The sequence below is a fragment of the Neomonachus schauinslandi genome, chromosome 10 (assembly GCF_002201575.2).
Source record: "Neomonachus schauinslandi chromosome 10, ASM220157v2, whole genome shotgun sequence".
Lineage (NCBI taxonomy): Eukaryota > Metazoa > Chordata > Mammalia > Carnivora > Phocidae > Neomonachus > Neomonachus schauinslandi.
This window is the reverse complement of record NC_058412.1, coordinates 116,071,619-116,096,442: the sequence shown is the minus strand read 5'-3', so window position 1 is coordinate 116,096,442 and position 24,824 is coordinate 116,071,619. Positions and strand designations below refer to the sequence as shown.

The window sequence follows — 24,824 nt, the reverse complement described above, 5'->3', positions numbered from 1 at the left end:
GAATAAAAAGACAGAGTCTGTCTGAATCGGCATAATCCACCCCTTCAGCCTCTAATCTTTCCCCAAGCCAGGTCTCAGCTTCCTCATCTGTTAAATGGGAGGGCAAGTCTTCCCAAAGGCCCCATTCACTGTTGACAGTTGAAGGCCCAGTCAGCTCTCACAGTCTTCAGAAGCCCGTGGTGAGGAGAGGACACGTGGGGGGTGGGTAGGAGGACAGAGACAAGCCAGAAAGAAGCCTGGCTCTGCCCTCTTGGTGCCCTGACTGCTTCTGGCCCTGCCTGCCTGAGCTGCTCTGAACGCAGACCTCCTGGCCCACGCTGTTCATCCTGGCGAGCGAGATGGACCATGAAGCTTTGCTTCAAGGTCTCCTCATGCACCAACCCTTGTGGGCTCCTGTCCATTCCACGAAGTCATCAGGCAGAGCTCTGGAGTCTGCCTGGGCCAGCCGTGACTGTTAAGATGGACAGTAGTTCCAGAAGGCTGGGGGTTGAGCCCAAGGTCTCCAGGGGCCAAGGCCTGGCTGGGCACCCCCCACTGCCTGGGCTGGGGCTGAACCACATTTCCACTTTCATTCAGCCCTTCAGGCTTCACGGGCAGGCCTCAGGCCACGAGTGGATCTGGGGTCTGGCTTCCTGGCTGTGTGGCCTTGGGCAAGTGACTTACTGTCTCCAGACCTCATTGAGGAAACCCTCATTGTAAAAAGGTACATCACGCTTCTTCCAACCTTAAGGGTTGAAGGAGATAATGTGTGTAAACACTAGAGTGCCTGGCATGGAGTGAGCCTCAGATGAGGCCAGTTGTGATCACGGCGGCTCCCCAGCGGTGTGGGACACATTTCCACAGGTACCCAGCATGTTCTCTGTGGGTTCTGTGGGTGGCAGAATATCCTCCTCCCCACCTGAAGCGGGCCTGACTCTTTCTTCTGGCCTCTCATTCATTCTTTCATCATTTATTTAGTGCCTACTGTGTACCAGGCCCTAGTGCAGATCCGAGATACGGCCTTGGACGAGGATGACGTGTCTGTGTTCACGGAGCTCAGAGTCTAGTGGGGGAGACTGGGATTTAACAATAGCAGTTCAGTAAATCACAATACAGATCAGGATAAGGGTGAAAGGATAATGTGTGCCAAGAGCGCATGAAAGTGGGGCTGGGGACGTTCAGGGAGGCCACGGCCTGGAGGATGACATGCAGCCAGCTGAATAGGAGCTGGAGTAAGAACATTCCAGGCTGAGGGAAGTGGGAAAAAGCATGTTGATTTTGAGGGACAGCATAGAGACTGGAGAGAGGAAGGAGGTTGGGTGGAGAGGTGAGCTGGGCCAGACCGTGCGGTTCTCGCTGTGTGCACTTGGGTGGGTCCCTGAACTTGTCTAGAGCTTTGTTTGACCCAGCCACCAATCTCACAGAGGCGAGGTGAAGATCTAGAGACTGGGGATGTGGACCATAAGGATAGAAGCTGTCACAGGAGGTGTTTTGTTCATTCTGCAGATGGGTAAACTGTGGCCAGAGAGAGGAGGGGACTTGCTCTGGGTCCCTGAGCCGGTTCTCCAGACAGCCAGGGTTGGGAGTAAGAGTGTATTACACTCTTGACGTGTTTTCTGCCCCTCTGGGCCTTTTTGCTTCCCAGATGCAGAAACTGAGTTACCAGGAGAAGGACTCCAGCTCCCCAGTGTGTCCCCTGTAGGTTTCGTGCTACCTAGGTTGAGTCTCAAGTCTGGTGGGGCCCTGCTTGGGTTCACCTCCCAGAGGTGGGGGCCCTGGAACTGTCAGCTGGGGAAGGAAGGCCTCACGGGTGGTGGCAGATCTCCTGTTGCATGAGGCCTGCCCGGGGGCCCAAGTGGGGAAAGAGCGTATGGGGCAGCTGCCTCCCAATCAGAGATAGGAGAGAAGGGAGTGAGCCCGCTGTCACTTGAGTTGTTCAAACAAAGGCTGGATGACCTTGCGTGTTTGGACGAAGATGTGGGGTTTGTGGAAAGCAGCTTGTAAACTGTATAAAATGTTGGTGGTTGTGATTAGAAGGAAGATTCAGGGAGAGATTTATGTGGTGGCTACAGTTGAACTGCCTGACCTTAGGATCCCTTCTGGCCAAGGAAGTTTGGAGATGATGAACTTTTGAGGTTCCAGAATTCTAAGACGCAGCTTTAGCTGCAGAGCAGACGCATCGACTGCATTTGACCTTCAAAGCCCTGGTGGTCTGAGTTCTTCCAGCTCCTCATCACCGCTAACCCATGTGCTGTGGGTGAGGATGTGCAGGGAACCCACCCCAGTGTAGATGGAAGAATCTGAGAGTTGGGGCCCAGAGACCTGGCTTTGAGACCTGACTCTGCCATTTACTGTGTGGCCATGGGCAAGTCACTTGGCCTCTCTGAGCTCCTTTTTTTCATCTATATAATGAAGATGATGGAACCTACTTGGGCAGCTTCATAAGATTGTTTTCAGGAATCAGGGAGGTATGAATAGACGAGAAAAGATTTTACAAGCAGTGAAATCCCACATCTCTTGGGGAATTGTTGTCATTATTAGCCAATGAGCAGATAGGATGTCTGTGTCTTCATTCTTGGGGCAGCTGGGAGAAGCCAGGAAGGTGGATCCCCGCGGCTTTAGGATGGTAATAAATCAGGAGCTGCTTCAGGGAGGACAGGAAGGTGTGATCACATTCCATGCTGTGTGGGCACCTTGAAGCAAGGCCACTTCCCCCCCCCCCCCCCCCCCCCCCCCGGCCCCCTTGGAGGTTCTAGGTGTGAGTGTTTGAAGTACAGATGTCAGCTCAGGAGTGCCCAGAGGAAGCATCTACTCCACCCCCTGGGTCTCACTTACAGTTGGGTAAATGGAGGCCCCAGGTCACAACCAGGATTCCAAACCTCTGCGTCCTGGTCTTTCTGAAGCATGACTGGAGCAGTGAGCTTCGGGTTGCTAACAGTGCGTCTAGTCTGGGACACAGTTTGCTGAAAGGAATCCTGTTGTGTGCCAGGCTCTAGGCTAAGACTTGTCAGGAACAAGTGAGGGGAACGGATGCTGGGACTGGAGTCTGGAGCCTACAGGCAGGGGGAGAGGGGCATGCATGTGCATGCATGGAGGTGAGTGTGTACCTCGCGCTGGTGCAGCACGTGATTGGGATGGGAGGAATCTGAGATCCTGGAGGAAAGGATGGGGGTTTGGATCCAGCCTTAAGGGTTAGTTAATGGTTAGGCTGGAGCCCAGGGTGCTGGAATGTGAGAGCCAGCTTGGGGACCCCCAGACCACTGATCCTGGACTTCTGTGGCTCTGGCCTCGTGATCGCTGTCCCCTGTGGATCACTCCCAGTGCCTTAGGCTCTGGGTTAAGTAAGCCCTTATCCTCACAGCAACCCCGTGTCGAGGGTTTTGACGTCAGATCCGTTTGACAGATGAGGAAACCAAGAGGCTATGTAACCTGCCCATGATTGCACAGCTGATGTACTTGGGAACCTCCCTGGAAAACCCTAAGGAGCTCCCCTTGCCCCCTGGCTCTCCCACCCTCTCCTATGCAGGAGGTAGCCTGGGCTTCTGACTTTCACACAGCAGAGTTCTTGTCTGGATTTGCCGGTTACACGCTGTGTGATTGGGTGAGAGGCTCCGCCTTTCTGAGCTTCGTTTCTTCTGTAAAGTGGGGGATAAGCATGCCTGCCTCAGGGTCGTACCCCTTCCGCTGGCATGCACGGTAAATGTGAGTGCTTGTCCCTGTGGTCCCTTTCCCTCACCTGCTTCTCCAAGCATTCATTCACTCAACCTATATTCATCCATTCATTCATTCATTTACTCATTCATTCACTCAACCCATATTTTTCTTTTCTTTTTTCCTTTCTTTCTTTTTTTCTTTTCTCTTTTCTTTTCTTTTCTTTCTGTTTTTTTCCCCACCCATATTTTCTGAGAGCCTCCGGGCCACCAGATGTCTGGCCCAGGAGCAAGTTGTGAAGCTCTTCTCAGCTCCCAGAATGTGTCACTGGGTGGGGGTAGGGGGTGGTCATTATGGTCAGCAGAGCTCCTGGCTGCTCCCTGCCCGAATCCCAGCCCTCCCCATGGCAGCTGAGAGGCGGCCTGGAAGAAGCTGCTCTGAGAGCCGGGTCTTTCAGAATCCTCAGCGGTTTGCCTGTCTTAGGGGGAGGAGGGCAGCTCCAGCGAGACGGAAAATGTGAGGCGGCTGCCGCGGAGGCCTGGGGGGACCAGGGCTCCCAGCATGCCTCGCAGAGGGGCTGGGCCCGTGTCCCTGGGCTCACTCTTGCACACACAAACACACATATTCACAGCTCATGCTCAGAGATCCACAGCCATTCACACACGTGTCACGTGTACATCCAGGAACACACGTGTGTTGTTGGCTTCCAGAAGCACACCTCCAGATACGTCAGAGAGGATACACCCTCCAAAGGACACAAACCCATGCAGATACAAAATCTGTCTCCTCACACCCACACACTACCAGACACAACAGCCTCACGCCATCTAGGAGACCCCTGGCTCAGAAACACACACACACACACACATCTTACATACCTAGACATACTTGGCTGTGTCCCAGATGGACACACGGCTTTAAGACACCCTCCGACGTATCGGAAGGACACATACACACGCAGGGACGCACACAAACCCACTCAGACTCATTACACACAGACACCAGCATCCACGGAAATCCACAGATCCGCCCCTGCCAGGCGGGCCCAGGCACAAGCTCATCACCAGATACTCGCCCTGTTTCTTCCACAAAGAGCAGCGGCGGCCCTTGCACGCTTACCTGGGGCTCATACCCACGCCCGGGAGACGCACACACAGGCACAAGACGCGCAGCCGTGGACACGTAAGCAGGGACACGAGCGGAGAGCACTCACATGTCAGGCCTGCAGCATTTGCCACCGGGAACCAGAGACCCACAAGCCAGGGTCCCCAGACACACACACACACGCACACAGGCTGTGACATTTCACCCACACAGAAACACAGGAAATCCTGGTCCCTGTCCTCTGGAGTGAATGTGTACAACCTACTGTGTTCAGCTACTCCACAAGGCTGCTGGGAATAGTGAGGAGTATGGCGGGGGCTTGACGTGTAACCTCCTGGACCCGGCAGGTCACTAAGTCAGGAGAAGCTCCACCGAAGGCCCGCAGGCCCCTGATACCCAGCACTTGGGCCCGGGGCCAGTGGGCTGAAAGAAATGGAGCAATTGTCAGGCCTGCCCACAGGAGAAACACGGCCAGGGGCAACTCCCTTCTAATCTCCTTGGAATTTCCGGCTTGCTCTCATCTACCTCCTCCTCCCCTCTCCCTTTGCTGGGGACTGTGGAGGGCCACACCACTCCCATCTTTGAAGGGTGCCCGTTTCTGCCTGGGAAACAATGAAGGAGGCCAGGATAGAGGAGGTTGGAGGAGATGTGGGCACTCAGAAGAAGAGGGACCTGGAAGACTTCCTGGAGGAGGAGGCATTAGAGCTGAGGAGTTAGCCTTGAGTGGCTGCCTGTGTGCCCAGCTGCTGGAATGGTGCCGGCACATGATAGGGACTCAGCAAATGTTTGTCGTGTGATTGAATGAAAGGCAGGTGGTCTACAGGCTTAAAATAGAAGAGCTGGAGGGAATAGTGGGTGTGGGCAGTGGTGAGGGAGAGGCTGGGAAGGGGGTTGGGCCTGCTTGGGAAGGGCATGGAATGCTGAGGCGCTGTGAACACCTTGCTGGGAGGGGGCCATACAGCAGGGCTAGGAGCTGCCCCCCCCTTAGTGTGTATCGGTAGGGCCAGGCACAAGGCACAGGAGCCCAGGGTGGCAGGGAAGGAAGGCTCTGTGGTCTCATGGACAAATTCCATCTTTGAGGTCAGGTCTAAGGCCAAACCTTGCTTTGTTACCTCTTCTCTGTGCATGATCTCCATGTGAAAAGCCCATCATCAAGCCTCAGTCTTCCTGTCTGTAAAATGGGAAACTAATCCCTTTTTGCAGGGCACTTGGGAGGATTAGCGTTCAGGTACGTGGCACATCCAGTAGCATCCTGGGCACAGAGGAAGGGAAGTTCCCCAGGGGGAGGGTGGGGCGCGCTGGGCTAAGCTCCAGGCAGGGCCCTGACCAGCAGCCAAGGTTATTACTAAGGTCATTCCCCTCATAGCCCATACACATGACCTCATCTGCAGTCATATTCTCTGCCCTCTGGTGCCAGAAGGAACTTGGAGCTGGGGTGGGGAGAGAGCCAGAGACTCCAGGATGTTCTGGGACAGGCTGACCCTGGCCTTTCTGGAGGCCCACAGGTCAGCACGGAGTCTGCATTCTGAGCAGGTAGCGCTGGCCTCCTCGAGGAATGGCCGGTAGTCAGGCAAGGGGGGGCAGCAGGCCAGCTTTGCCCTTCTCCGGGGCCCACGGTGCTTAGAGCACTGTGGTCTGGAGCCAAGCCAACCTCAGCTTGAATCCCGGCTTTGCCTTTTCCTCTATGAGCCTCTCCTTTAGGAGGCTCCTCATCTGTAAATTAGGGATGCTGACAGTGCTCGGCCTCCAGGGTCACTGTGAGCATAAAATAGGAGGAAGCACGTAGGTAAGGATTAGTGGGGGCCTGGCTCAGTGCAGGGGCTCAACAGCTGTCCTCCCTCGTCCGTCATTGGCAGGCTCCGGTCTGACTGCCTGTGAGCCCTGTGTCCTTGACAGTAGAGGTTGTTCCTGGCTCCGGGTGTGGGTCTTGGCATGGAGCCGGGGCCTGGGAGGTGTGCGTGGAGCTCAATTGCATCGTGGGGATCCCCAAACACAGTTCTCCCTGGGTGTCCCCCCTCTCCCTCCTGTCAGTCATCTCCGAACGGCCAGTGCTGCGTGCTGCAGACTCTGCAACCTGGGGATGCCGCTTTGCTGGTGGAGGGCGCCTGTGGGGTCTCTTATGCTAAGACCAAGGTGAGTCATCTTCTCTTGCCTGGGCCACAGAGAGAAGCACAGGCTCCAGGGGAAATAGTCTGGGATCCCACAGCTACGCCGGCCCAGCGAAGCAGCTTTATGCTGGTTTGCCCCAGATCTGCTCGGGATCTTCTGGGTCAATTGCATCAGCCTCTCCCCTCCTTGGCCTTGGCCAAGTGCCTGGGCAGCCTGTGTGGTTCTGCCTCCGTCAGCCTCACCTCACCCCCGTTCCACGCAAGCTCCCTTGTGTTCCTCACACCCGGGCCTCAGTCCCCGTGCTCTTCCCACCTGCGGGGCCTTGGTGCTTGCAGTTCCCTCCCCTTGCCCTTGGTTTCCTCCTCCTCCTCCCTGTGTTCAGCTGCAGGCCCGGCTCCTGTGTTAGACAACCAGGAACTTTCTGTGGGCTCCTTGGGGACATTTACCTCAATGGTAATTAGATTCTTAATTGGGTAATTACAGGTTGCACACCAGCCACCCCCCATGTGTTCTGCCTTACCTGGGGGGGACCTAGCCCCTTCCTTTTACACAGGCGTACACTGAGGCTCAGAGAGGTTAAAGGGCTCGGCAGAGGTCACACAGCCTAGAGATGGCAAGAGGCAGAAGGACGGGCGGTCCGGTGGTGCAGGGCCCTGGGCAGGGGGTGGCACAAGCAAAGCCTCGGAGGTGTGGGATGCTGGGATGTGCTGGAGCCACTCCCTCGCCTCTCCGGCCTCACTCTCCCTCCCCAGAGACCTCTGAGCCCTGTCCTCCCCTGTTCAGAGATCTGGCTGCAGCCCAGGGGCCATTTGGGAGATGTTTTTAACACATCCAGATCCAAATGCTGCCTTCCTTCCTGTTCCCACAGAAAGGATGAGAGGGACACCGTCAGGCACTCCCACTGTGAGCACCCACCCCCCGAGGCTGTGGGGGCTGCGGATGTCTCCCTGTTCTGTTGGGGGAGGCCTGGAATGGGCCAGTGGCAAGCCAGGCCTGGCCTTGGTGGGCAGTGCTCCCTGGGTGGCTTCTCACCCCAAACACACGCACGCACACGTGTCTGGTCTCAGGCGCAGAGCGGTGCCAGATGTGGGAGGCACGCTCCGGACTGGCTGTGGAGCCTTCGTCTCCTTGAGCCTCTGTTTGCTTATTGGTACAATGGGTATGAAATATTAGCAGCGGCCTCAGGAGGCCTGTGATTGAGCACAGGATAACGGACATTCGTGCCGCGTTCAGCCAGGTGTCTGGCCCTCGGTAAACCCTTGTAAATACTAGCTCTTGTCCTATTATAGAGACTGTCTAGTGTAGTTGACAAGAGCTCAAACTGGACTTGAATCCTGGCTGTGCCCCTGAGCGTGTGACCTTGAGCAACATTGTTGACCTTTCTGATCTTGGTTCCTCGCCGGTCAGTTGGGGGTGGCGGGGAGTACAGTGAGGCAGCGGGTGCTGCCCGGCCTGTGCCTGGCCCGGAGAGAGTGCTCTCGCCTGTTACCATTTATTGGTGTTGGAGGGGCCAGTCCAAGACCCTTGTCTTCCCCATGACCTTGTGGGTCGCCGGGACCAGGTAGCCTCCGTGCCAGCCAGAGCAGGGGCATTGTGTGGCATGGCCATACCTGGCTGGGTGTCCTGGCCCTCCTCTAGGGCCTTTGTCCCTGACTGTCCCCAAACCAGAGCCCAGCTTTCACCCAAGGACGCTAAGCTGGATTGAGTTCTGGGCTGGGAGGCAGGAGCCCAGAGTCCTTCTCTACTTGACTCTGGATCTTCTGGGGGGCCATGTGATTGTCCCTAATCCCTCTCTAGGCCTCAGTGTCCCTGCCTCTTCTGCCCCACCCCCCACCCCTTGCTACTCCTGGAGTCTTTGCTTTTGAGTGGGGAGGGAAGTGGAGCTTTGCAGAGCCTTGTGCCCTCTTTGGGGTCCAACTGCAGTGATTTCATCTGGAGACTTGACAGACCTGGGGGATGGACAGAAGGGATAGCAGATGGCTGCCCTAGCCTCTCGGGGGCCTGGCATGCCGCCTCTGTGGCCACTGTTGGCCCACCCTGCAGGTCAGCCCTTCCGGGCTGGGGTGAGTGCCCCAGGCCAGAGCCAGGGTGGCAGATGGGCAGGCAGCCTGGGGTTAGCCTGAGGGAGGGACCGTGGTGGCCAGGGCAGTGTGGGAGCAGGAGAGCCAGGCAAAGGCTCCCGTCCCTCCCTGGAATGGTTGCTGTCCCACAGACGGAAAGTTTTGGGTCCTTCAGCTCAGCTCTATCATTCTTCCTGGATCTGTCTGCTATCGGCAGGTCAAGTCCCTGGAACCTGGGGAGGAGGTGACATATTTGGGAATGCAGCCTGGGGGTTGATAGGCCGGGATTTGAGGCCCACCACTAGGCTCCGAGGCTTCCATGGGCATTAGCTTTGCAGAATCACAGAATTAGATTTAAACACAGCAGCACTGACTGGAGGTGGTTTTCTGCAGGGGAGTGGAACAGGATGGGAATCTTCCCCTCTTAGGACCCCTTTATTAATTGGGCAGCTTTTTATTGAGTTGATCCTTTGAGTGCCAGGCACTGGGCTAGGCTCTGTCCTCCTGAAGCTCACATCTTAGTGGTAGAGACCGACATTCCGTAAGCAAACAGATCAATAAGTAACATAATTAACATCACAGATAAGCCTGTGACATGTCCCATGAAAGAAACAGGTTTGAGATGGACACAGTGGGCCTAGAGGGGTCTGGAAGGCTTCTCTGAAGAGGAGGCATTTACATGGGGGCTTTGAGCACGAGGGGAGCCAGGAGCGCAGAGATGCAGGGAGAGAAGTCTGGGCAGAGGGACCAGCAGGGCAGAGGCTTAGTGGTGGGACAGGCTAGGTGATTGCGGGGAGAACAGCCAATGCGGGGAGGTGAAGATGGGGAGGTGGGCAGGGGTCGGGCTTTTGTCTTGCTGTTAGGTCAGGTGATTTACATACGGTAAAGTGAGTTTTGGCAGATGCACTGCAGATGCAATTCTGTAACCACCACTAAAGTCGAGATGTGGAACGGTCCCAAAAACTCCTCCTGGGCCCCTTTCTAGTCAATTCCTCCTCCCCCAGCTTCTCCCCTCATCTGTTTTCTGTCTCCACAGTCCCGATTTTTCCAGAATGTCATAGAAAGGGAATCCTCCAGTGGCCTGCTGAGTCTGGCTTCCTTCACCCGGCAGAATGCGTTTGCGCCTGGGCCACGGTGTTGAGGGTCTCAGCAGTTCATTCTTTTTCATTGCTGAGTAGTATTCCCTCACGTGGATGTGCCACTGTGTCTCCATCCACCAGCTGAGGGACGTTTGGGTCGTTTCCAGATTTTGGTGATCACTGGAGAGTTTTAAACAGGGGAGTAACGTGGTTAAAAAAACAACAACATTCCACGTACTAAGTGGAGAACAAATTAGTGGGGAGAAAACTGGCCATCCTGAGGGTTAAATTCAATGATTTGGTGATGAATCTGTCTCACTATAGAGACTCAGTAATTGTTCATAAAAAAGGCTGTGCCTGGGGCAGCCAGGGAGGCTTCTTGGTGGAGGTGGCATTTGAGGTGGAGGGATGAGGAGGTGGGAGACATACAGAGTGGAAGGAGGCCCAGGCAGTACAGAGTCCCTTTGGGAGCTAGTGGGGCTGAGACGCTGGCTTCCTGCACCGGACTCAGCTTTGGTGTACAAGGGTGGTCTGTAGGGCTCACATCTGAGCTCCCTGGGGGTGCTGGGTGAACAGGCATCTACCCTAGCCTTATGGGGTCTGACTCTCTTGGATAGGAGGTAGCTGGGGGATTCTCTGCTGTGGTATAGTTTCTTCTTTGGTGGCTGGTAAGAGGTGACCTCCTCCTGCCTTCAGGAACCTTCTGTCTCCTTGGTCCCCTCCCTGCTCCCTCAGGGCTGGCTGGCAGCTGTTACTGGGGTTCATACCAGCCATTGCCACTTGCTGTGTTTCCGCAGAGGGGCCTCGGGTTTGGTCACTTTCATCTCTGGTCCTGCAGGTCAGGAGACCTTCTCACCGTCTACTCCTCCAGACCAATTCCATCAGACTCATGCATCTGGAGTCATTGTCACATGCAAGTGTTCCGGTGGGCCCCAGACCTAAACTCCGCCCCCCCCCATCCTCACTGTACAAAGATTCATCATCTTATGTGTGTGGGTTTCTTGCGGAAAGCATTCTTTCCTGCAGCATTTAAAATGTGGCTTGATGGGGCACCTGGGTGGCTCAGTGGGTTAAGCATCTGACTTCGGCTTAGGTCATGATCCCAGGGTCCTGGGATCGAGCCCTACATCAGCCTCCCTGCTCAGTGGGGAGTCTGCTTCTCCCTCTCCTTCTGCCCCTCCCCTCCCCCACTTGTGCTCTCTCTCTCTCTCTCTCTCTCTCTCAAATGAGTAAATGTTAAAAAATAAATAAAATGTGGCTTGATCAAAAGGTCATTTGTGAGCCTCCTGATAGGTGGTAGTGTTTTTTTTGTTTTTGTTTTTGTTTTCTTAAGATTTTATTTTTATTTATTTTTCTATTTTATTTTTTTAAGATTTTATTTATTTGACAGAGAGAGAGAGAGCGAGAGCAGGAACACAAGCAGGAGTGGGAGAGGGAGAAGCAGGCTTCCCGCCAAGCAGGGAGCCCGATGTGGCAGATGCCCAACCGACTGAGCCACCCAGGCGCCCCAAGATTTTATTTTATTTTATTTTTTAAGATTTTATTTATTTATTTGAGAGAGAGAGAATGAGAGACAGCATGAGAAGCAGACTCCCTGCTGAGCGGGGAGCCCAATGCGGGACTCGATCCTGGGACTCCAGGATCATGACCTAGGCCGAAGGCAGTCGCTTAACCAACTGAGCCACCCAGGTGCCCCCCAAGATTTTATTTTATTTATTTTTTATTTTTTAATTTTTAAAATATTATTTATTTATTTATTTGAGAGAGAGAGAATGAGAGACAGAGAGCATGAGAGGGGGGAGGGTCAGAGGGAGAAGCAGACTCCCCGCCGAGCAGGGAGCCCAATGCGGGACTCCATCCCGGGACTCCAGGATCATGACCTGAGCCGAAGGCAGTTGCCCAACCAACTGAGCCACCCAGGCGTCTCCAAGATTTTATTTTTAACTAACCTCTACACCCAACGTGGGGCTCAAGCTCATGACCCCGAGACCGAGTCGCATGCTCTGCTGACTGAGCCAGCCAGGTGCCCTGAGATATCTGGATGTGGGGGCCAGAGGATGCAGGGGCAGGGGTGGGGGGCAGAAACAGGGAGGAGACCAGGGACAGTTTGGATTCCAAGGTAAGGGACTGCACCTATTGCAGAAGCCAGTGGGAAAGAGTGGAGGAGACAGAAAGTGACCTTTTTTTTTTCAAGTTATCTCCAATAAACAGGAATGACCTCTGTAATCAGAGCAAAATAAACATTTTCAGTGAAGACTGCTCTGGCAGTAGGCAGGGTGCCCCGTTCCTGTTCTCTATCCCTGCCCGCAGCCCCCTTCTCTGTCCGTGTTAAATAATGAGGGTCAGCTTCAAGGGGAGGAGACGGTCAGCTTGAAGGAGTGGCAGAGGGGATAGAGGGCTGTCGAGGGGCTGGCAGGCCATGCCTGGTCTGAGCACCTTTCCCCGGCTTCTTTAGGCTGGCCTTTCGGACTGTGGGATTGAGAATCAGGGCCCCCAGGGCACTGCTGGCCTTTTCCTATCTGCAGGGGAGAGTGAGGTTTGGGGTTCCCCTACCGGTGTTGGGGGGTCTCCAACAACCTTTCTGTATAGCCACTGGGCCTGTGGAGTCCAGGGGAGTTTGTCCCCTCCCTCCCACTTGCACACGGTTGAGGGGTCTGGGGGGTGGGGGGAGGAGCAACAAGGGCCCTGAGCTGTCTGTGAAGGAGCTGAGAAGGCCGGGCTCCCCTCCCTCTCTCCAAGCTCTGTCCGTTGGGTCAGACTGTCACCGGAGGGCTTTTTAGGGCCAGGGGCTGGGACTGGAGGACTGAGCAGCCCTGGAAGATTTGGAGGCTCAGTGAGGTCTAAGAACCTCTGGAGTGATGGGGCGCCTGGGTGGCTCAGTCGTTAGGCGTCTGCCTTCGGCTCAGGTCATGATCCCAGGGTCCTGGGATCGAGCCCCGCATCGGGCTCCCTGCTCCGCGGGAAGCCTGCTTCTCCCACTCCCACTCCCTTTGCTTGTGTTCCCTCTCTCACTGTGTCTCTCTCTGTCAAATAAATAAATAAAATCTTTAAAAAAAAAAAAAAAGAACCTCTGGAGTGAAGCAAGGTCCTGCCCCCCAGGGTCCCGTCCCAAGGGCCTAGCAGCCCCTTTCCCTGACCCCACCTCAGGACCCTGCCTGGGTCCTGCATTCACCAGCCCGGGCTGCCCGAGTCCCAGCCGACCCAGCCCGTGCGGGCCACAAGCCTGCCTTTGTGGACTCGCCCTCCTGCATGGGCCGTGCCAGGAGGGGCTGACCCGCATTCTGCCTTGCAGCTGGGACGAGCCTGCATGGGCCTGGGCCCCCCTCCTTAGCCCCATGGGGAGATGGAGCTGGCGTGAATGCAACATCCTGCATTTTTAGAAACTGACTGTGGTCCAGGGCAGGCCCTGGGGAGCCAGCTGCTCATGTGAGAAAGATCATTGATTGATTCACTTGTTCAATAGATGCTTGTTGAGGCTCTGCTCTGTGTCAGGCCCTGGTCTTGTAGTCCTGCCACAGATGGCTCTTGCCCTTTTAGGAAAAAGACTGGAAGGAAACCCCCTGCCTTAGAGTCACTTGGGGGGCCTGCTCCCAGAGTTTCTGATTCAGCGGGTCTCAGTTGAGGCATGAGAATTTCTGACAAGTTCCCCAGTGATGGTTATATGCTGCTGGTCCAGGGACCACAGTTCGAGAGCCAGTGTGACTTAGGACCAGGGGTAGGAATTATGAGTGATTTAGGTTTCTGTACTTTCAAAACTGTTTCTGTGATCATGGTTTACTTTTATAAATAGAAAAATCAGTTATTTAAAAGTTAACAAAATAAATGGTCCCCCCAGATTGACTCCAGTGCTCTGGATGTGGTCCTGTGTTGAGCGATGTCACCTCCCATGACTTAAATGTCATACATCTATTAACGTAGCCCAACATTATGAGCTTTAATGTTCTCTGCCCTTCCCCTTGGTTCATGCTTCAGGTCCACTTAGACCTCCATATCCTCCCCATCACCTGTTAGCGTGACTGTAGTGAGAATAAGTGAGATATTAGGAAATAGCAGGGTGGGGATTTGAATACAGGCTCATCTGGCCCGTACTTCCTGAGTGCCGTTTCCTTTATGCTTCCTTAATCCACCAGCTGAAATGGAGTGTGGACCCCTCACTTCCTCATTTCTTTGGACTGGTGTGATCATTGACTGTCCCACTTCCTCTTTTTCCACTTTTAGGTTCTGTCCACTTGGCATGGTGGCAGTGAGTCTGTGTGTATACTGGGATGGAGGTGGAGATGGGGTCCTGGTGAGGGAACCCTTCCTCTGAGCTGGTGTAGGCAGAATCATCCACTTTGCGGGTTGCTGCTGAAGCCACCCCTAGAGGAGAGGCCGTGGTGGCAAGTGGGGATTTAGTCCTTGGGTTGACGGTGGGAACGGGACAGTATGTCATTGGGAGAAACAGATCCTTGTCCCCTCTGTCTTCCTCTCCTGAGTTCAGGACCATGTGAGAAGTAGTCCGCGGGAGTCAAACAGACGAATGAGCTTTCACATTAAGAACTGGCCTGCTTCCTAACCCTGCTCCTGAATTAAACTGACCTACCCAGTCTCCAGGGGACACTGGACAACCTCAGGCCATGCCCCCAGAGGGAGCCACCCAATTTCTTTGGGGAAAGGAAGGCACAGAGGGGCTGGTGAACACACTCTGGATTGTGGCCCCTCTCCAGAGCCTGCAGAGTTGTTTTTTTTTTGCTTCTTGGACCCACCTCCCTGCCCCCATCAGCACCACCCTTGGGTGTTTCCTCTGGCTCCTCAGGGATGCCTTTGGCAGATCATTCCTCCCCTGTGACTCAATTTCTCTTTTCATTTATTTTTATTTTTTTAAAGCTTTATTTATTTATTTATTTGCCAGAGAGAGAGAGAGAGACCACGAGCAGGGGGAGTGGCAGGCAGAAGGAGAAGCAGACTCCCCGCTGAGCAAGGAGCCCGATGCGGGACTCGATCCCAGGACCGGGGGATCATGACCCGAGCTGAAGGCAGACACTGAACCAACTGAGCCACCCAGGCGTCCCTCAGTTTCTCTTTTTAGTATACCATCTTGTTTAATTCATTCAGTCATACTAAGAGTAGATATTATTTCTATTTGTGACTCAGTTTTCACATTTGTTATTAGATATAATAATTATCCGTTTCTCCTGCTGGATTCCTCACTCACCGCCTTACAATCTGTCTGTCTAATGATTGTTTCAGGTTGGTATGTCTTTTTGTGGTTGTTTATCTAACTGCACATGGTACACTCATTCAGTTAATGTTTGTTGGGAGTCTGTGGGGTGCTAGGCCAATGCTGGGTGTGGGGGATACAGCAGGGATCAGGGTAGATGTGGGGTAGTGCCCCACACACACTCCCAGAGGGGAGACAAACTCTTAAATAGAAAATTTAGATATGCTCATGGTGACAAAGGGGAAGTGAGGGACATTTGGGAGCTGGTGACGGAGGTGGTCAGGAGCTGCCCTGAGGAAGTGAGGTCATCCCCCAGCACCCTCCACTTAAAACCCAAACCCAACTTCTTCTTGGCCCTTCAAGGCCCTAGATGGCCGATCCCTGTCTGTTTGCCCGGCCTCAGCCCACCCTCCTCTAGCTACCCTGGCCACCTTGCTATATTCTGACACACTGGGCTCTGTCCTGCCTATTAGCCTTTGCACACACCAGACCCTCTGCCTAGAGTCATCTCTCCCTGGCTGGCTGGCTGCATGGCTGTTCCTTCTTCCCTCAGCTCAGATGTCCCTTCTTTGGAGACGGCCACCCCGACCATGCCCTGGGACACAGCCTTTCCCCAGTGCTGTAGCATGTTACCTAGGTGTGGGGGTTTTTGTTTCTCGCCATTTATTTGGATTTTTTAATTTGTTGGTTTATCATGTGTCTCCCTAGTGAGATCTGGGGCTCCGTGCAGAAGATACAGAAGGGGCCCCATCAGTCTTGGTCAGTACTGTCCCTTCCCACCCCCCGTGCTTGGCACGGGGCCTGGCACAGAGTTGGTGCCCATGAATGCTTGTTGAATGAGCCTGTCCTGCTTCCCCAGAGCAGTTAGTTTCCCTATTGCTCCTGCGACAAATCACCGCAAATCGAGTGGCTTCGAACAATCCTAGATTATTATCTTAGCATTCTGGAGGTTCGAAGTCTGAAAATCGAGGTGTTGGCAGGGCTATGTTGGTGAGGCCACATGGCGGGGCCCTGGGGGAGGATCTACTCCCTTTTCCAGCTTCTGGACACGGCCTTTATTCTCCGCTTCGTGACCCGTCCTCCATCTTCAGTGCATGTCCCTCTGACCTCTGCTCTGTCACGTCACGTCCTACTTTGATCCTCTTGCCTCCCTCTTACAAGAACCCATGTCATTACGTTGGGCTGCCCAGACAGAATACAGGAACATCTCCCAATCTTGGGATCCTTACCTTCATCTCCTTCACAAAGTCCCTTTTGCCGTGTAAGGTAACATATTCACGGGTTCTGAGAACGAGGACACGGATGTCTTTGGAGGCCGTTATTCAGCCTAGGAGAGTGTTGGGTGTGGCCTGCATTCAGGCCTCAGGCCACTGCCATGGGGCCCGGTGGTGAACTGACCGCCCCGTCGCCCTGCAGGACGAGATCGAGGAGCTTCGGGCCGAGATGCTGGAGATGCGGGACGTCTACATGGAGGAGGATGTGTATCAGCTGCAGGAGCTGCGGCAGCAGCTGGACCAGGCCAGCAAGACCTGCCGCATTCTGCAGTACCGTCTGCGCAAGGCCGAGCGCCGCAGCCTCCGAGCCGCACAGACGGGCCAGGTGGATGGGGAGCTCATCCGTGGGCTGGAGCAGGACGTCAAGGTAAGCACCAGGCCTCCCCCCCAAGCCCCGGTCGAGCCCAGGTCAGCTTGCTCCTTGTGTGTCCTTGAGCAAGTTACTCCACCTCTCTGGGCCTCAGCTTCCTCATCTGTAAAGTGGGGATCCCTGGCGAACTGACAGGGGTGTCCCAAGGTAATATCATAAATATGAATCCTACTCAAAGCAGCCACTCCGAGTGTCAACCACATGCTGGGCTCTGAGTTGTCCATGTACCGTCTGGGGAGGGTTCTTGGGGTTTTTATTTTTATTTATTTTTATTTTTTTATTTTTTAAGATTTTATTTATTTATTTGACAGAGAGAGACACAGCGAGAGAGGGAACACAAGCAGGGGGAGTGGGAGAGGGAGAAGCAGGCTTCCCACGGAGCAGGGAGCCCGATGCGGGGCTCGATCCCAGGACCCTGAGATCATGACCTGAGCCGAAGGCAGACACTTAACGGCTGAGCCACCCAGGCGCCCCAGGTTCTTGGGGTTTTTAAAAATTTTTTTATTTTATCTTATTTTTAAGTAGGCTCCACGCCCAGCGTGGAGCCCAATGCAGGGCTTGAACTCACAACCCTGAGATCAAGAGCTGAGCTGAGATCAAGAGTTGGAGGCTTAAGGGGGCTGAGCCACCCAGGCGCCCCTGTGGAGGTTTCTTTATTGTGCTAAGGAGCGTAGTGAAGGCCTGGAGTTGGATAGGGCTGGTTTAAATCTGGACTCCAAAGTGCCCTAATTTTGAGATTTTGAGCAAGTCACCTAAGTTTCAGTTTCTTCACCTGTAAAATGGGTGTCACAGCAGCGAGGTTCTCTGAGGGTTAGAAGAGATAATACAGGTAAGATGTCACTGTAAACCCTCAAAAATGTTAGCTGTTATTAGTCCCATTTTCTGGATGAGGAAAGTGAGGCTCAGAGAAAGGAAGGACCTACCTGTCCAAGGTCACATGACACTCAGTGTGTAGTGGTTACAGTGCAGGCTTATCAGCCTCCTGTGCCTGGCCTGGCCTCCCTCCCTGCTGATGGGCTGGAGACTGGCAGGAGGGCCCTCCAGGAAGAGCCGACCCCTGCCTGTCTGTGTGCCCAGTCCCCAGCTCTCAGAACTCAGCCCAGTGTGAGCAGGGGGTGTAGGAGCTGGGGGTGGGGGTGCGGCCTGGGGGCCCTAGGGGCTCTTCCTGCAGGGGTGACTTCTGAACCCAGGCCTGAGGGAGAAGAGGGCCTGAGCCGGGAGTGGGGAGGAGGAATGCCGGGGCGGGGAGAGAGCCTCTCTGTAAGGGCCGGGAGGTAAACCCTGAGTGCCAGCCGGCCACAGGCGGGCTCGCATTTCCCATTGTCTTTGCGGGCGCGCAGTTGGGATTACAGGCCGGCTGTGCAGATGAGGAAACTGAGCTCAGAAGGGGTGTGTCTCCCAGGCCAAAGCTACCTGACCGGCAGCCCCCGGGATAGGTGGTTGCACAGATACTCCAACTCCAGGCACTGGATGGACAGGGCGTGGGGTGGGGAAGAGCTGGAGAAGCTCAGACGAAGCAGAGTTGGGGCCTGGGTGGCTGGGGCTTTGGGGCCGGGACACCAAAGAGTCAGCCTTAGAGAGATTGGGGGGCGGGGGGGGGGAGGACCGACTGGGCCGGCTAGCCAGCGCCTCGGTGGGAGGAGCCAGAGCAGCTGGTGTGCATGTCGGAGGGGGTCTCTCGGCTCCCGGGGCAGGGAAGCCGCCCCTTCTGTTGGGATTTGAACTAGCCAATCAGCGTCCACCTTGCCCCCTTCTCCCCCTCTTCTCCCCGCCCCTGCAGCTGGAGCGCTGAGCTCATCCCTGCAGGCCCGGGCTGGATGCCTCTGGCCACCACATCCTCCCCACGTGCTGGACTTGTTCTCAGTCACTTTGGGGGTTCTCAGAATTGTGGTGTCTCCTGGGGGGGCTTGATGGGCCCAGCTGGGGAGGGGACCTCAGAGCTGGGTATCCCTGGGGACTCTCTGACTTGCTTTGCCAGCTCCTTGGCCCACCCTGGGACTGGCTTGGGGCCACCTCTTGGGGCCTCAGTTTCCCCTTCTGTTAAATATGGGGCTGAGAGCAGCCAAATCTATAGGGCTTTTGCAGTTCCAGTGGTTTTGTCGAGCAGGTAGGTTATTGGTGAGGGCGCCATGAGTAACACCTTGGTATCCCTCTCCCCCAGGCTCTCTCACTGTCTGTGGTCCTCACAGCCTGCAGGCCCCACAGAGCCTCAGTGGGAACATACATGAGGAGGGCAGGGTGGTGGCGGTGCAGAGACCTGCTCTCCCACTTGCTTGGTGCGTGACCTTCGGAAAGCTGCTTCACACCTCTTGTGGAAAAGGGAGATAAAACTAGATTCTACCTAGAGAGATTTTTGCGAGGATAAAACGAAATGGCTCATGTAAAGAGAGTGCTGGCCACAAAATCCGGCACCGGGTGTTCACCCGGCAAAGGAGCAAATGTTGGTTGCAGTGTTACTGTTCAGAAGATCCTAGAAGGCACTCGTAGGGCAAGTGGCTGGGGCAAGGGCAGGGAAGGGGAGGCCAGAATCTCAGCCCGCCTGTGTGGATAAGAATCCCCTGGAGGGCTTGTCCACAGTGCAGATTCCCAGGCCCCACCTCCCATTCCCCCTCCCTGAGGATTCAGTGACAGTGACAGGGACGCTGAGAGGCCTGATGCGAGGGGGACTGTGGCCTGGAGGCTGCTGGTTGCATTTGGCAGGAGCCAGGCCTCAGTGCTGTAAACAGTGACCTCATGGCTGAACGCATTGTTTGTGCTTTGGGGATTTGCCCTGGTGTCCAGAAGCTGCAGCTGCTTCACCTCCCGTAGTATCTCAGCCCCCCTGCCCTGGGAGTAGTTGGGAGGATCGTAAGACGATGAAATGAGACAAGCAGGTGGGGCCCTGTGAGCATGTGACACCGTGAACCCTCTGCTGGGCTTATTATTAATACTTTTAGTACCGATATTAACATAATGTCTTCAGGCTTTGGGCCAACAACAGGGTCAGGTTGAGAGCAGGACTCTAGAGTTGACCCACCTGATTTCAGACCTTGTTTCTGTAGCTTCCTAGCCGTGTGCCCTTGGGCAAGTGACCTTTCCTTTCTGCACCTCAGAATGGGAATAACAAAGCCTTTCTCGAGGGGATTGAAGGCCTGTGGTGTCAGGAAGTGAGAGCCGATTCTGTAAGTCACCCATGAGAGGCAAGAGCACCCAGGGCCACTGAGAGAGAGGAAGGGAGGGCGGAGGCCACCAGACTCCTGCCCTCCAGGCTACCGTGCTCTTCCTCTAAAGGGGGCACAGGGTTCTGTGGGATCTGAAATTAAGGGCTCTTTTGTTCCCACTGCAATCCTGTAAGCTGCCTGGGGTTGGGCTTTCTTGACATAGCAACCCTTGGGGGTGGGGGACAAATGGGGAAGGCGATCCTATGGAGAATGGGGTGGAAGGAGCCTGGGGACTCATGGAAGGGATGAGATCAATAGAGTCATTTATGAACCCAAGAGGACCCAGGAATCCACGGATCATGACTTCTTGAGGGGGAGTGTTGCCTACCAGGTCGAGGCCATGGTGGGGATGGAGCGACCCCTCAGATGGAGAGGAGCTGGCCCCAAGTGGGAGCGCAGTTAGGAGAGAAGCCCTCACGTCAGTCAGGGACACAGCCCTCCCTGGACGGTGGGTGGGGTGCTGGTTGAGGGGAGCATCCCCCTCGTCAAGTTAGGAGAGGTGCATCTCCCCATATATCAGGCATTCGCTCCTTCACCTCCCTCTCTTTTCCCTTTTTGGAACCTTGGATTTGTTTGTTCTCCGACCAGCATTTCCTGGGCACTAGCATGTGCCAGACCATGCGCTGCTACTGGGACACAGGGAGGTGAAGGAGCCCAGGCATGGTCTGGGGCCTTCATCTCTGTGCCCCACCGCTCCTGCCCCACGGTCTCAACAGGATGAACGAATAAATGAATGAATGAATGGAGTATTGATCAGGGCAGGGACTTTCTGGGTGACTTAATAGCCCCAAACTGGAGACCACAGCCAAGAGCCTGGGGCTGAACACTTCCAGCAAAATCCTTGACCCCAAACTCAAGAGTGAGGCCCAGTCCAGTAAAACCAGTGCACAGAGGTGAAGCAGTGATCCTGGCAGTGCATTAAAAAGTTGTATTTCTTGATGTTCCAACCACCAGCCCAGGGACTACGTCATGTGTTCCTCACAGTGGCTCCTGGGAGTGGGCTGTCTCCATTCCACTTACCAGTGACCACACCGAGACTTCGAATATGTCAATAAACTTGTCTTGGGTGTCCACACAGAGAGCGCTGGAGTCATACTCAGTCTAGCTCTTCCTGCCTGCCAAGTCCTTGTTCTGCTATTGAGGGGTTTGTGGACGGGGGATAGATCCTGGCTGTCCTTGGGGATCCTCAGAGGCAGAGAGCGGCAGTGGGCAGCAGACGGTGGGGGAGGCAGCGCCGAATTCCCTTTCTGGCCGTTGTTTTTCTTGGCCTGCCTCTCATACTGCCAACGGGTCCATGCCGAGCTGGGCCTGGGCCCAGGCAGAGGGAAGAGCCAGGGAGGGCCCTCTTCCCTTCCGGCGTAGAGGAGGTGCCATGGCCATTTCCGAGACTGGCAGGCATGGGGTGTTGGGCTGTCTGCCCCTCACGTACCTCTTGTGGGCAAAGCCCTCGGACCCCTCCAGAGCCCCTGACCACATTGGCCTCTCGGGCAAATCCCAGGGGCTCCCCCCAGCTCGGGTCCCCCTGGCTAGGCATGACCCCGAGTCAGGTCACTTCGGCTGTGAGCCTCAGACAGAATTGGGGTAAATGAATCTGGCACACGGTAGGTAGTCAACGAATGATAGTTGTGATTTACCAGCTCAGAAGGGCCTTCCGCATCCCCAGAGGCTCCCCCTTCCTGGCCTTTGACCCCCAGGGTGTCCTCGAGGAAATGGGGTGCTCTGCTGCAGAACCCTGGCACCAGGATTGACGTTTGCTGCTCTGTTAGTTCCTTTCTGTACGGATGACTTGGACACGCGCCCAGCCTTTGTCATTTAGAGCATGTTCTATGTCCCAGACAATTGAAAACCAGCCTCGGGGTCACACCATGACCTCCAGCAAGTCAGGCCCCTCTCTGAGCTTCGGCATGACCACTCCCCCGGCACTCAACTGTGCTGGCCCAGGGCCCAGGCTTTTTGTGCCATAGCTGATTCGGTCCTCCTGCGGGGCCCATGAGGTTGCTGCTATTATTGCATCCATTTTGCAGTTAAGGAGACTGAGGCACAGAGTCGGGAGATGGTTTGCCCAGGATCCCGTGCTGGTCACTGGCAGCAGTGGGATTCAGATGGCTCTGGGGCTGCCCATCTTGCTCTGGTTTCCACGCCAGCTCACTTCCCTCCCTTTAAAATGAGCTTCTGGCCCTGCCTCAGGCTCTTGTGAGAATTGGAAACACCGACTGCGCTGGATAATTGAAAAGGCCTTGCGAAGAACAGGCAGGGCCTTTCCAGCTTCCTGGGGACTGAACTGTGATGTAGACATTGGGAGCACGGGGTGCCTGGGTTTGGGTTTTGCTTCTGCTGTTTCCTGGCTGTGTGACCCCGTACCCTCTACTGACTCTGTGCCTCGGTTTCCTCATCTAAGTGGGGGTGGTGAGAAACACTGTCTGCTGGGGGGTTGCTCTGCAGCCAAAGCCGGGGGCAGGTGGGGTTCCCTGCTCATCACCCACCCTTGCTCAGGTCTCTAAGGACATCTCCGTGCGGCTGCATAAGGAGCTCGAGGCGGTGGAGAAGAAACGGGCGCGGCTGGAGGAGGAGAACGAGGAGCTTCGGCAGCGGCTCATCGAGACCGAGCTGGCCAAGCAGGTGCTGCAGACGGAGCTGGAACGGCCGAGAGAGGTGAGGGCCCCTCCGTCCCAGGCAGGGCCAGGCCGGGGCAGGGGGCCGTGCGCCGGGGCTCTGAACCGCTGTGTCTGCACGGTTACGCGTCCCTGGTGGAGCTGTCTTTGTCACGCGTTCATCCCCGCAGCACACATTTCCTGAGCACCACTGTGTACTCTGTGTGCCGACCCTGAGGACACAGTGGTGAGTGGAAGACACTGGTTCCTGTCCTCAAGGAGCCCACAGGCCAGTGAAGGAGACAGTCATCCACCAAAGAACCGCAAACCGTGGGAGGATTAACTAAGGAAGCATTCCACGGTGTCCAGCGTGGGGCCGGGCCCTCTGCCTCAGTTTCCTCACCTACAGAACGGGACAATGATGCCCTGAGTGTTGTGAGGACTAGCTGGGATAACTTGTGTGCACATGCTTTAGGGGCTGCATTTGGTGTGAAGGCAGTGCTGGGGCCGGGCCTCTGGCCACCCTCTCGCCAGCCTCTCAACACAGATTTTAGGACGTTAGACGCTTCCTGAATGTGGCCCCTAGGCACCAGCTTGTCTTTGCTCATATGAGTCCTTCCACTTGCCTTCTGCTATGTGTTGGGAGTGCAGCATGTTAGGTACCGTGCTAGACACTTTACCTCAACAATTTCCATAAAGGCCCAGTGAGGTTGTGATTATACCCATTTTATGGATGAGGAAACAGCCCCTGAGAGAAGGAGGGATGTCCTCAAGGTCACACAGGGCCCAGTGGGCTCGCAGAATGCCTCTTGAAAGCCGTCAGCCTAGGTGACCCCTAGGGGCTGAAATCCTCCAGAATTCAGGGGTCTGTGTCCAGCCAGCCCCGGGTGGCTTCTGACCACAGAGGCACAGCTAGATCTCAGCTATCTGGCTGCCACGAGGGTATCCTAGGATTGCACGTTGTTCTAGGGCATTCCTCACCTTCCCCGAGGGCAGGCGTGCCAGTGTTCCAGGCCTGAGACACCACAGCCCTGAAGCCAGAACAGTCCTCCGGCTGCCCTTCCTCCTGGGCATGTTGGTGTGACGTGCCAATGGCTTCTCAGTGTAGAGACGGGGCATTTGCTGCTAAGGGCTGCCGTGGGGCCCTGCTCTGCTCCAGGGCTGGGTGGGAGGCCCCTCTCTCAGGCAGCCTCCTGCCAACCCCCACCCCCACCCCCGTGGCCTGGCCCACGGCACAGGGGGCTGTCTTCACACATCTCATTGTTGCCACCCTTGATAGTGGAAAGGGGAGACAGTTTCAGAGAGTGCCTTAAAGCTTAGCATGTTTCTTTTTTGTTCTTTAAAGATTAATTTATTTAATTGAGAGAGAGAGAGTGTGCATGAGCAGGGGGAGGGGCAGAGGGACAGGGAGAGAAGCAGACTCCTCACTGAGCACATGCGGAGCTCAATCTTAGGACCCTGAGATTATGACCCAAGCCCAAATCAAGAGTCAGACACTTAACCGACTGAGCCACCCAGGTGCCTCAAACTCAGCATGTTTCTATTGTAAAGGAGAGGAAACTGAGGCCCAGAGGGGGACAGCTTGCCTGACTTCACCCCCCCTTTCTTGGCAGAGATGTGGCTGAGATCCCAAAGCCGTGTCCCCTCTAAGTCTCCGTTTCTTCATCTGTGACATCGGGATAATAACAGTACCCAGCTCACGAGGTTGTTTATGACCAGCAATAAGCTTGGGTAACCATAGAACACTATGAAGAAGTTAAAAAGAATAAAGTAGTATGGCAATTCCTGAACAAATTAAACATGCAATTATTATATGAGCCAGGAGTTCCACTTTGGGATTTATGCCCCAAGGAATGGAAAGCAGGGACATGAACAGATATTTGTACCCCTCTGTTCCAAGCAGCATTATTCATAATAGGCAAAAGGTAGAAGCAACCCAAATATCCATCAATGTATATATATATATATATATACAGTGGACTCTTGGTAAGCTTTGAGAAGGAATGAAATTGTGACACATGCTGCACCATGGATGAACCTTGAAGACATGATGCTAAGTGAAATAAGCCAGCCCCCAATGGACCAGTAGTATATGGTTCCACGTATAGGACATACTTAGGGTAGTCCAAATTCACAGAGACAGAAAGCAGGGCAGAGGTAGCCAGGTGCTGGAGAGAGGAGGGAGTGGGGAATTGGTATTCAGTGGG

The 24,824-nt window shown here is 55.0% G+C and overlaps 1 protein-coding gene across 1 annotated transcript in view; it reads left to right on the top strand.

Moving 5' to 3' along the window:
- The window catches only part of SOGA1 (suppressor of glucose, autophagy associated 1), a 60,429-nt gene that overhangs the window by 1,956 nt on the left and 33,649 nt on the right, over nt 1-24,824 (top strand). Inside the window, exons 2-3 of the mRNA XM_021689117.1 lie at nt 16,599-16,823; nt 22,520-22,678. Of these exons, the coding sequence (XP_021544792.1) occupies nt 16,599-16,823; nt 22,520-22,678 (384 nt within the window). The remainder of the gene's footprint in view (nt 1-16,598; nt 16,824-22,519; nt 22,679-24,824) is intronic.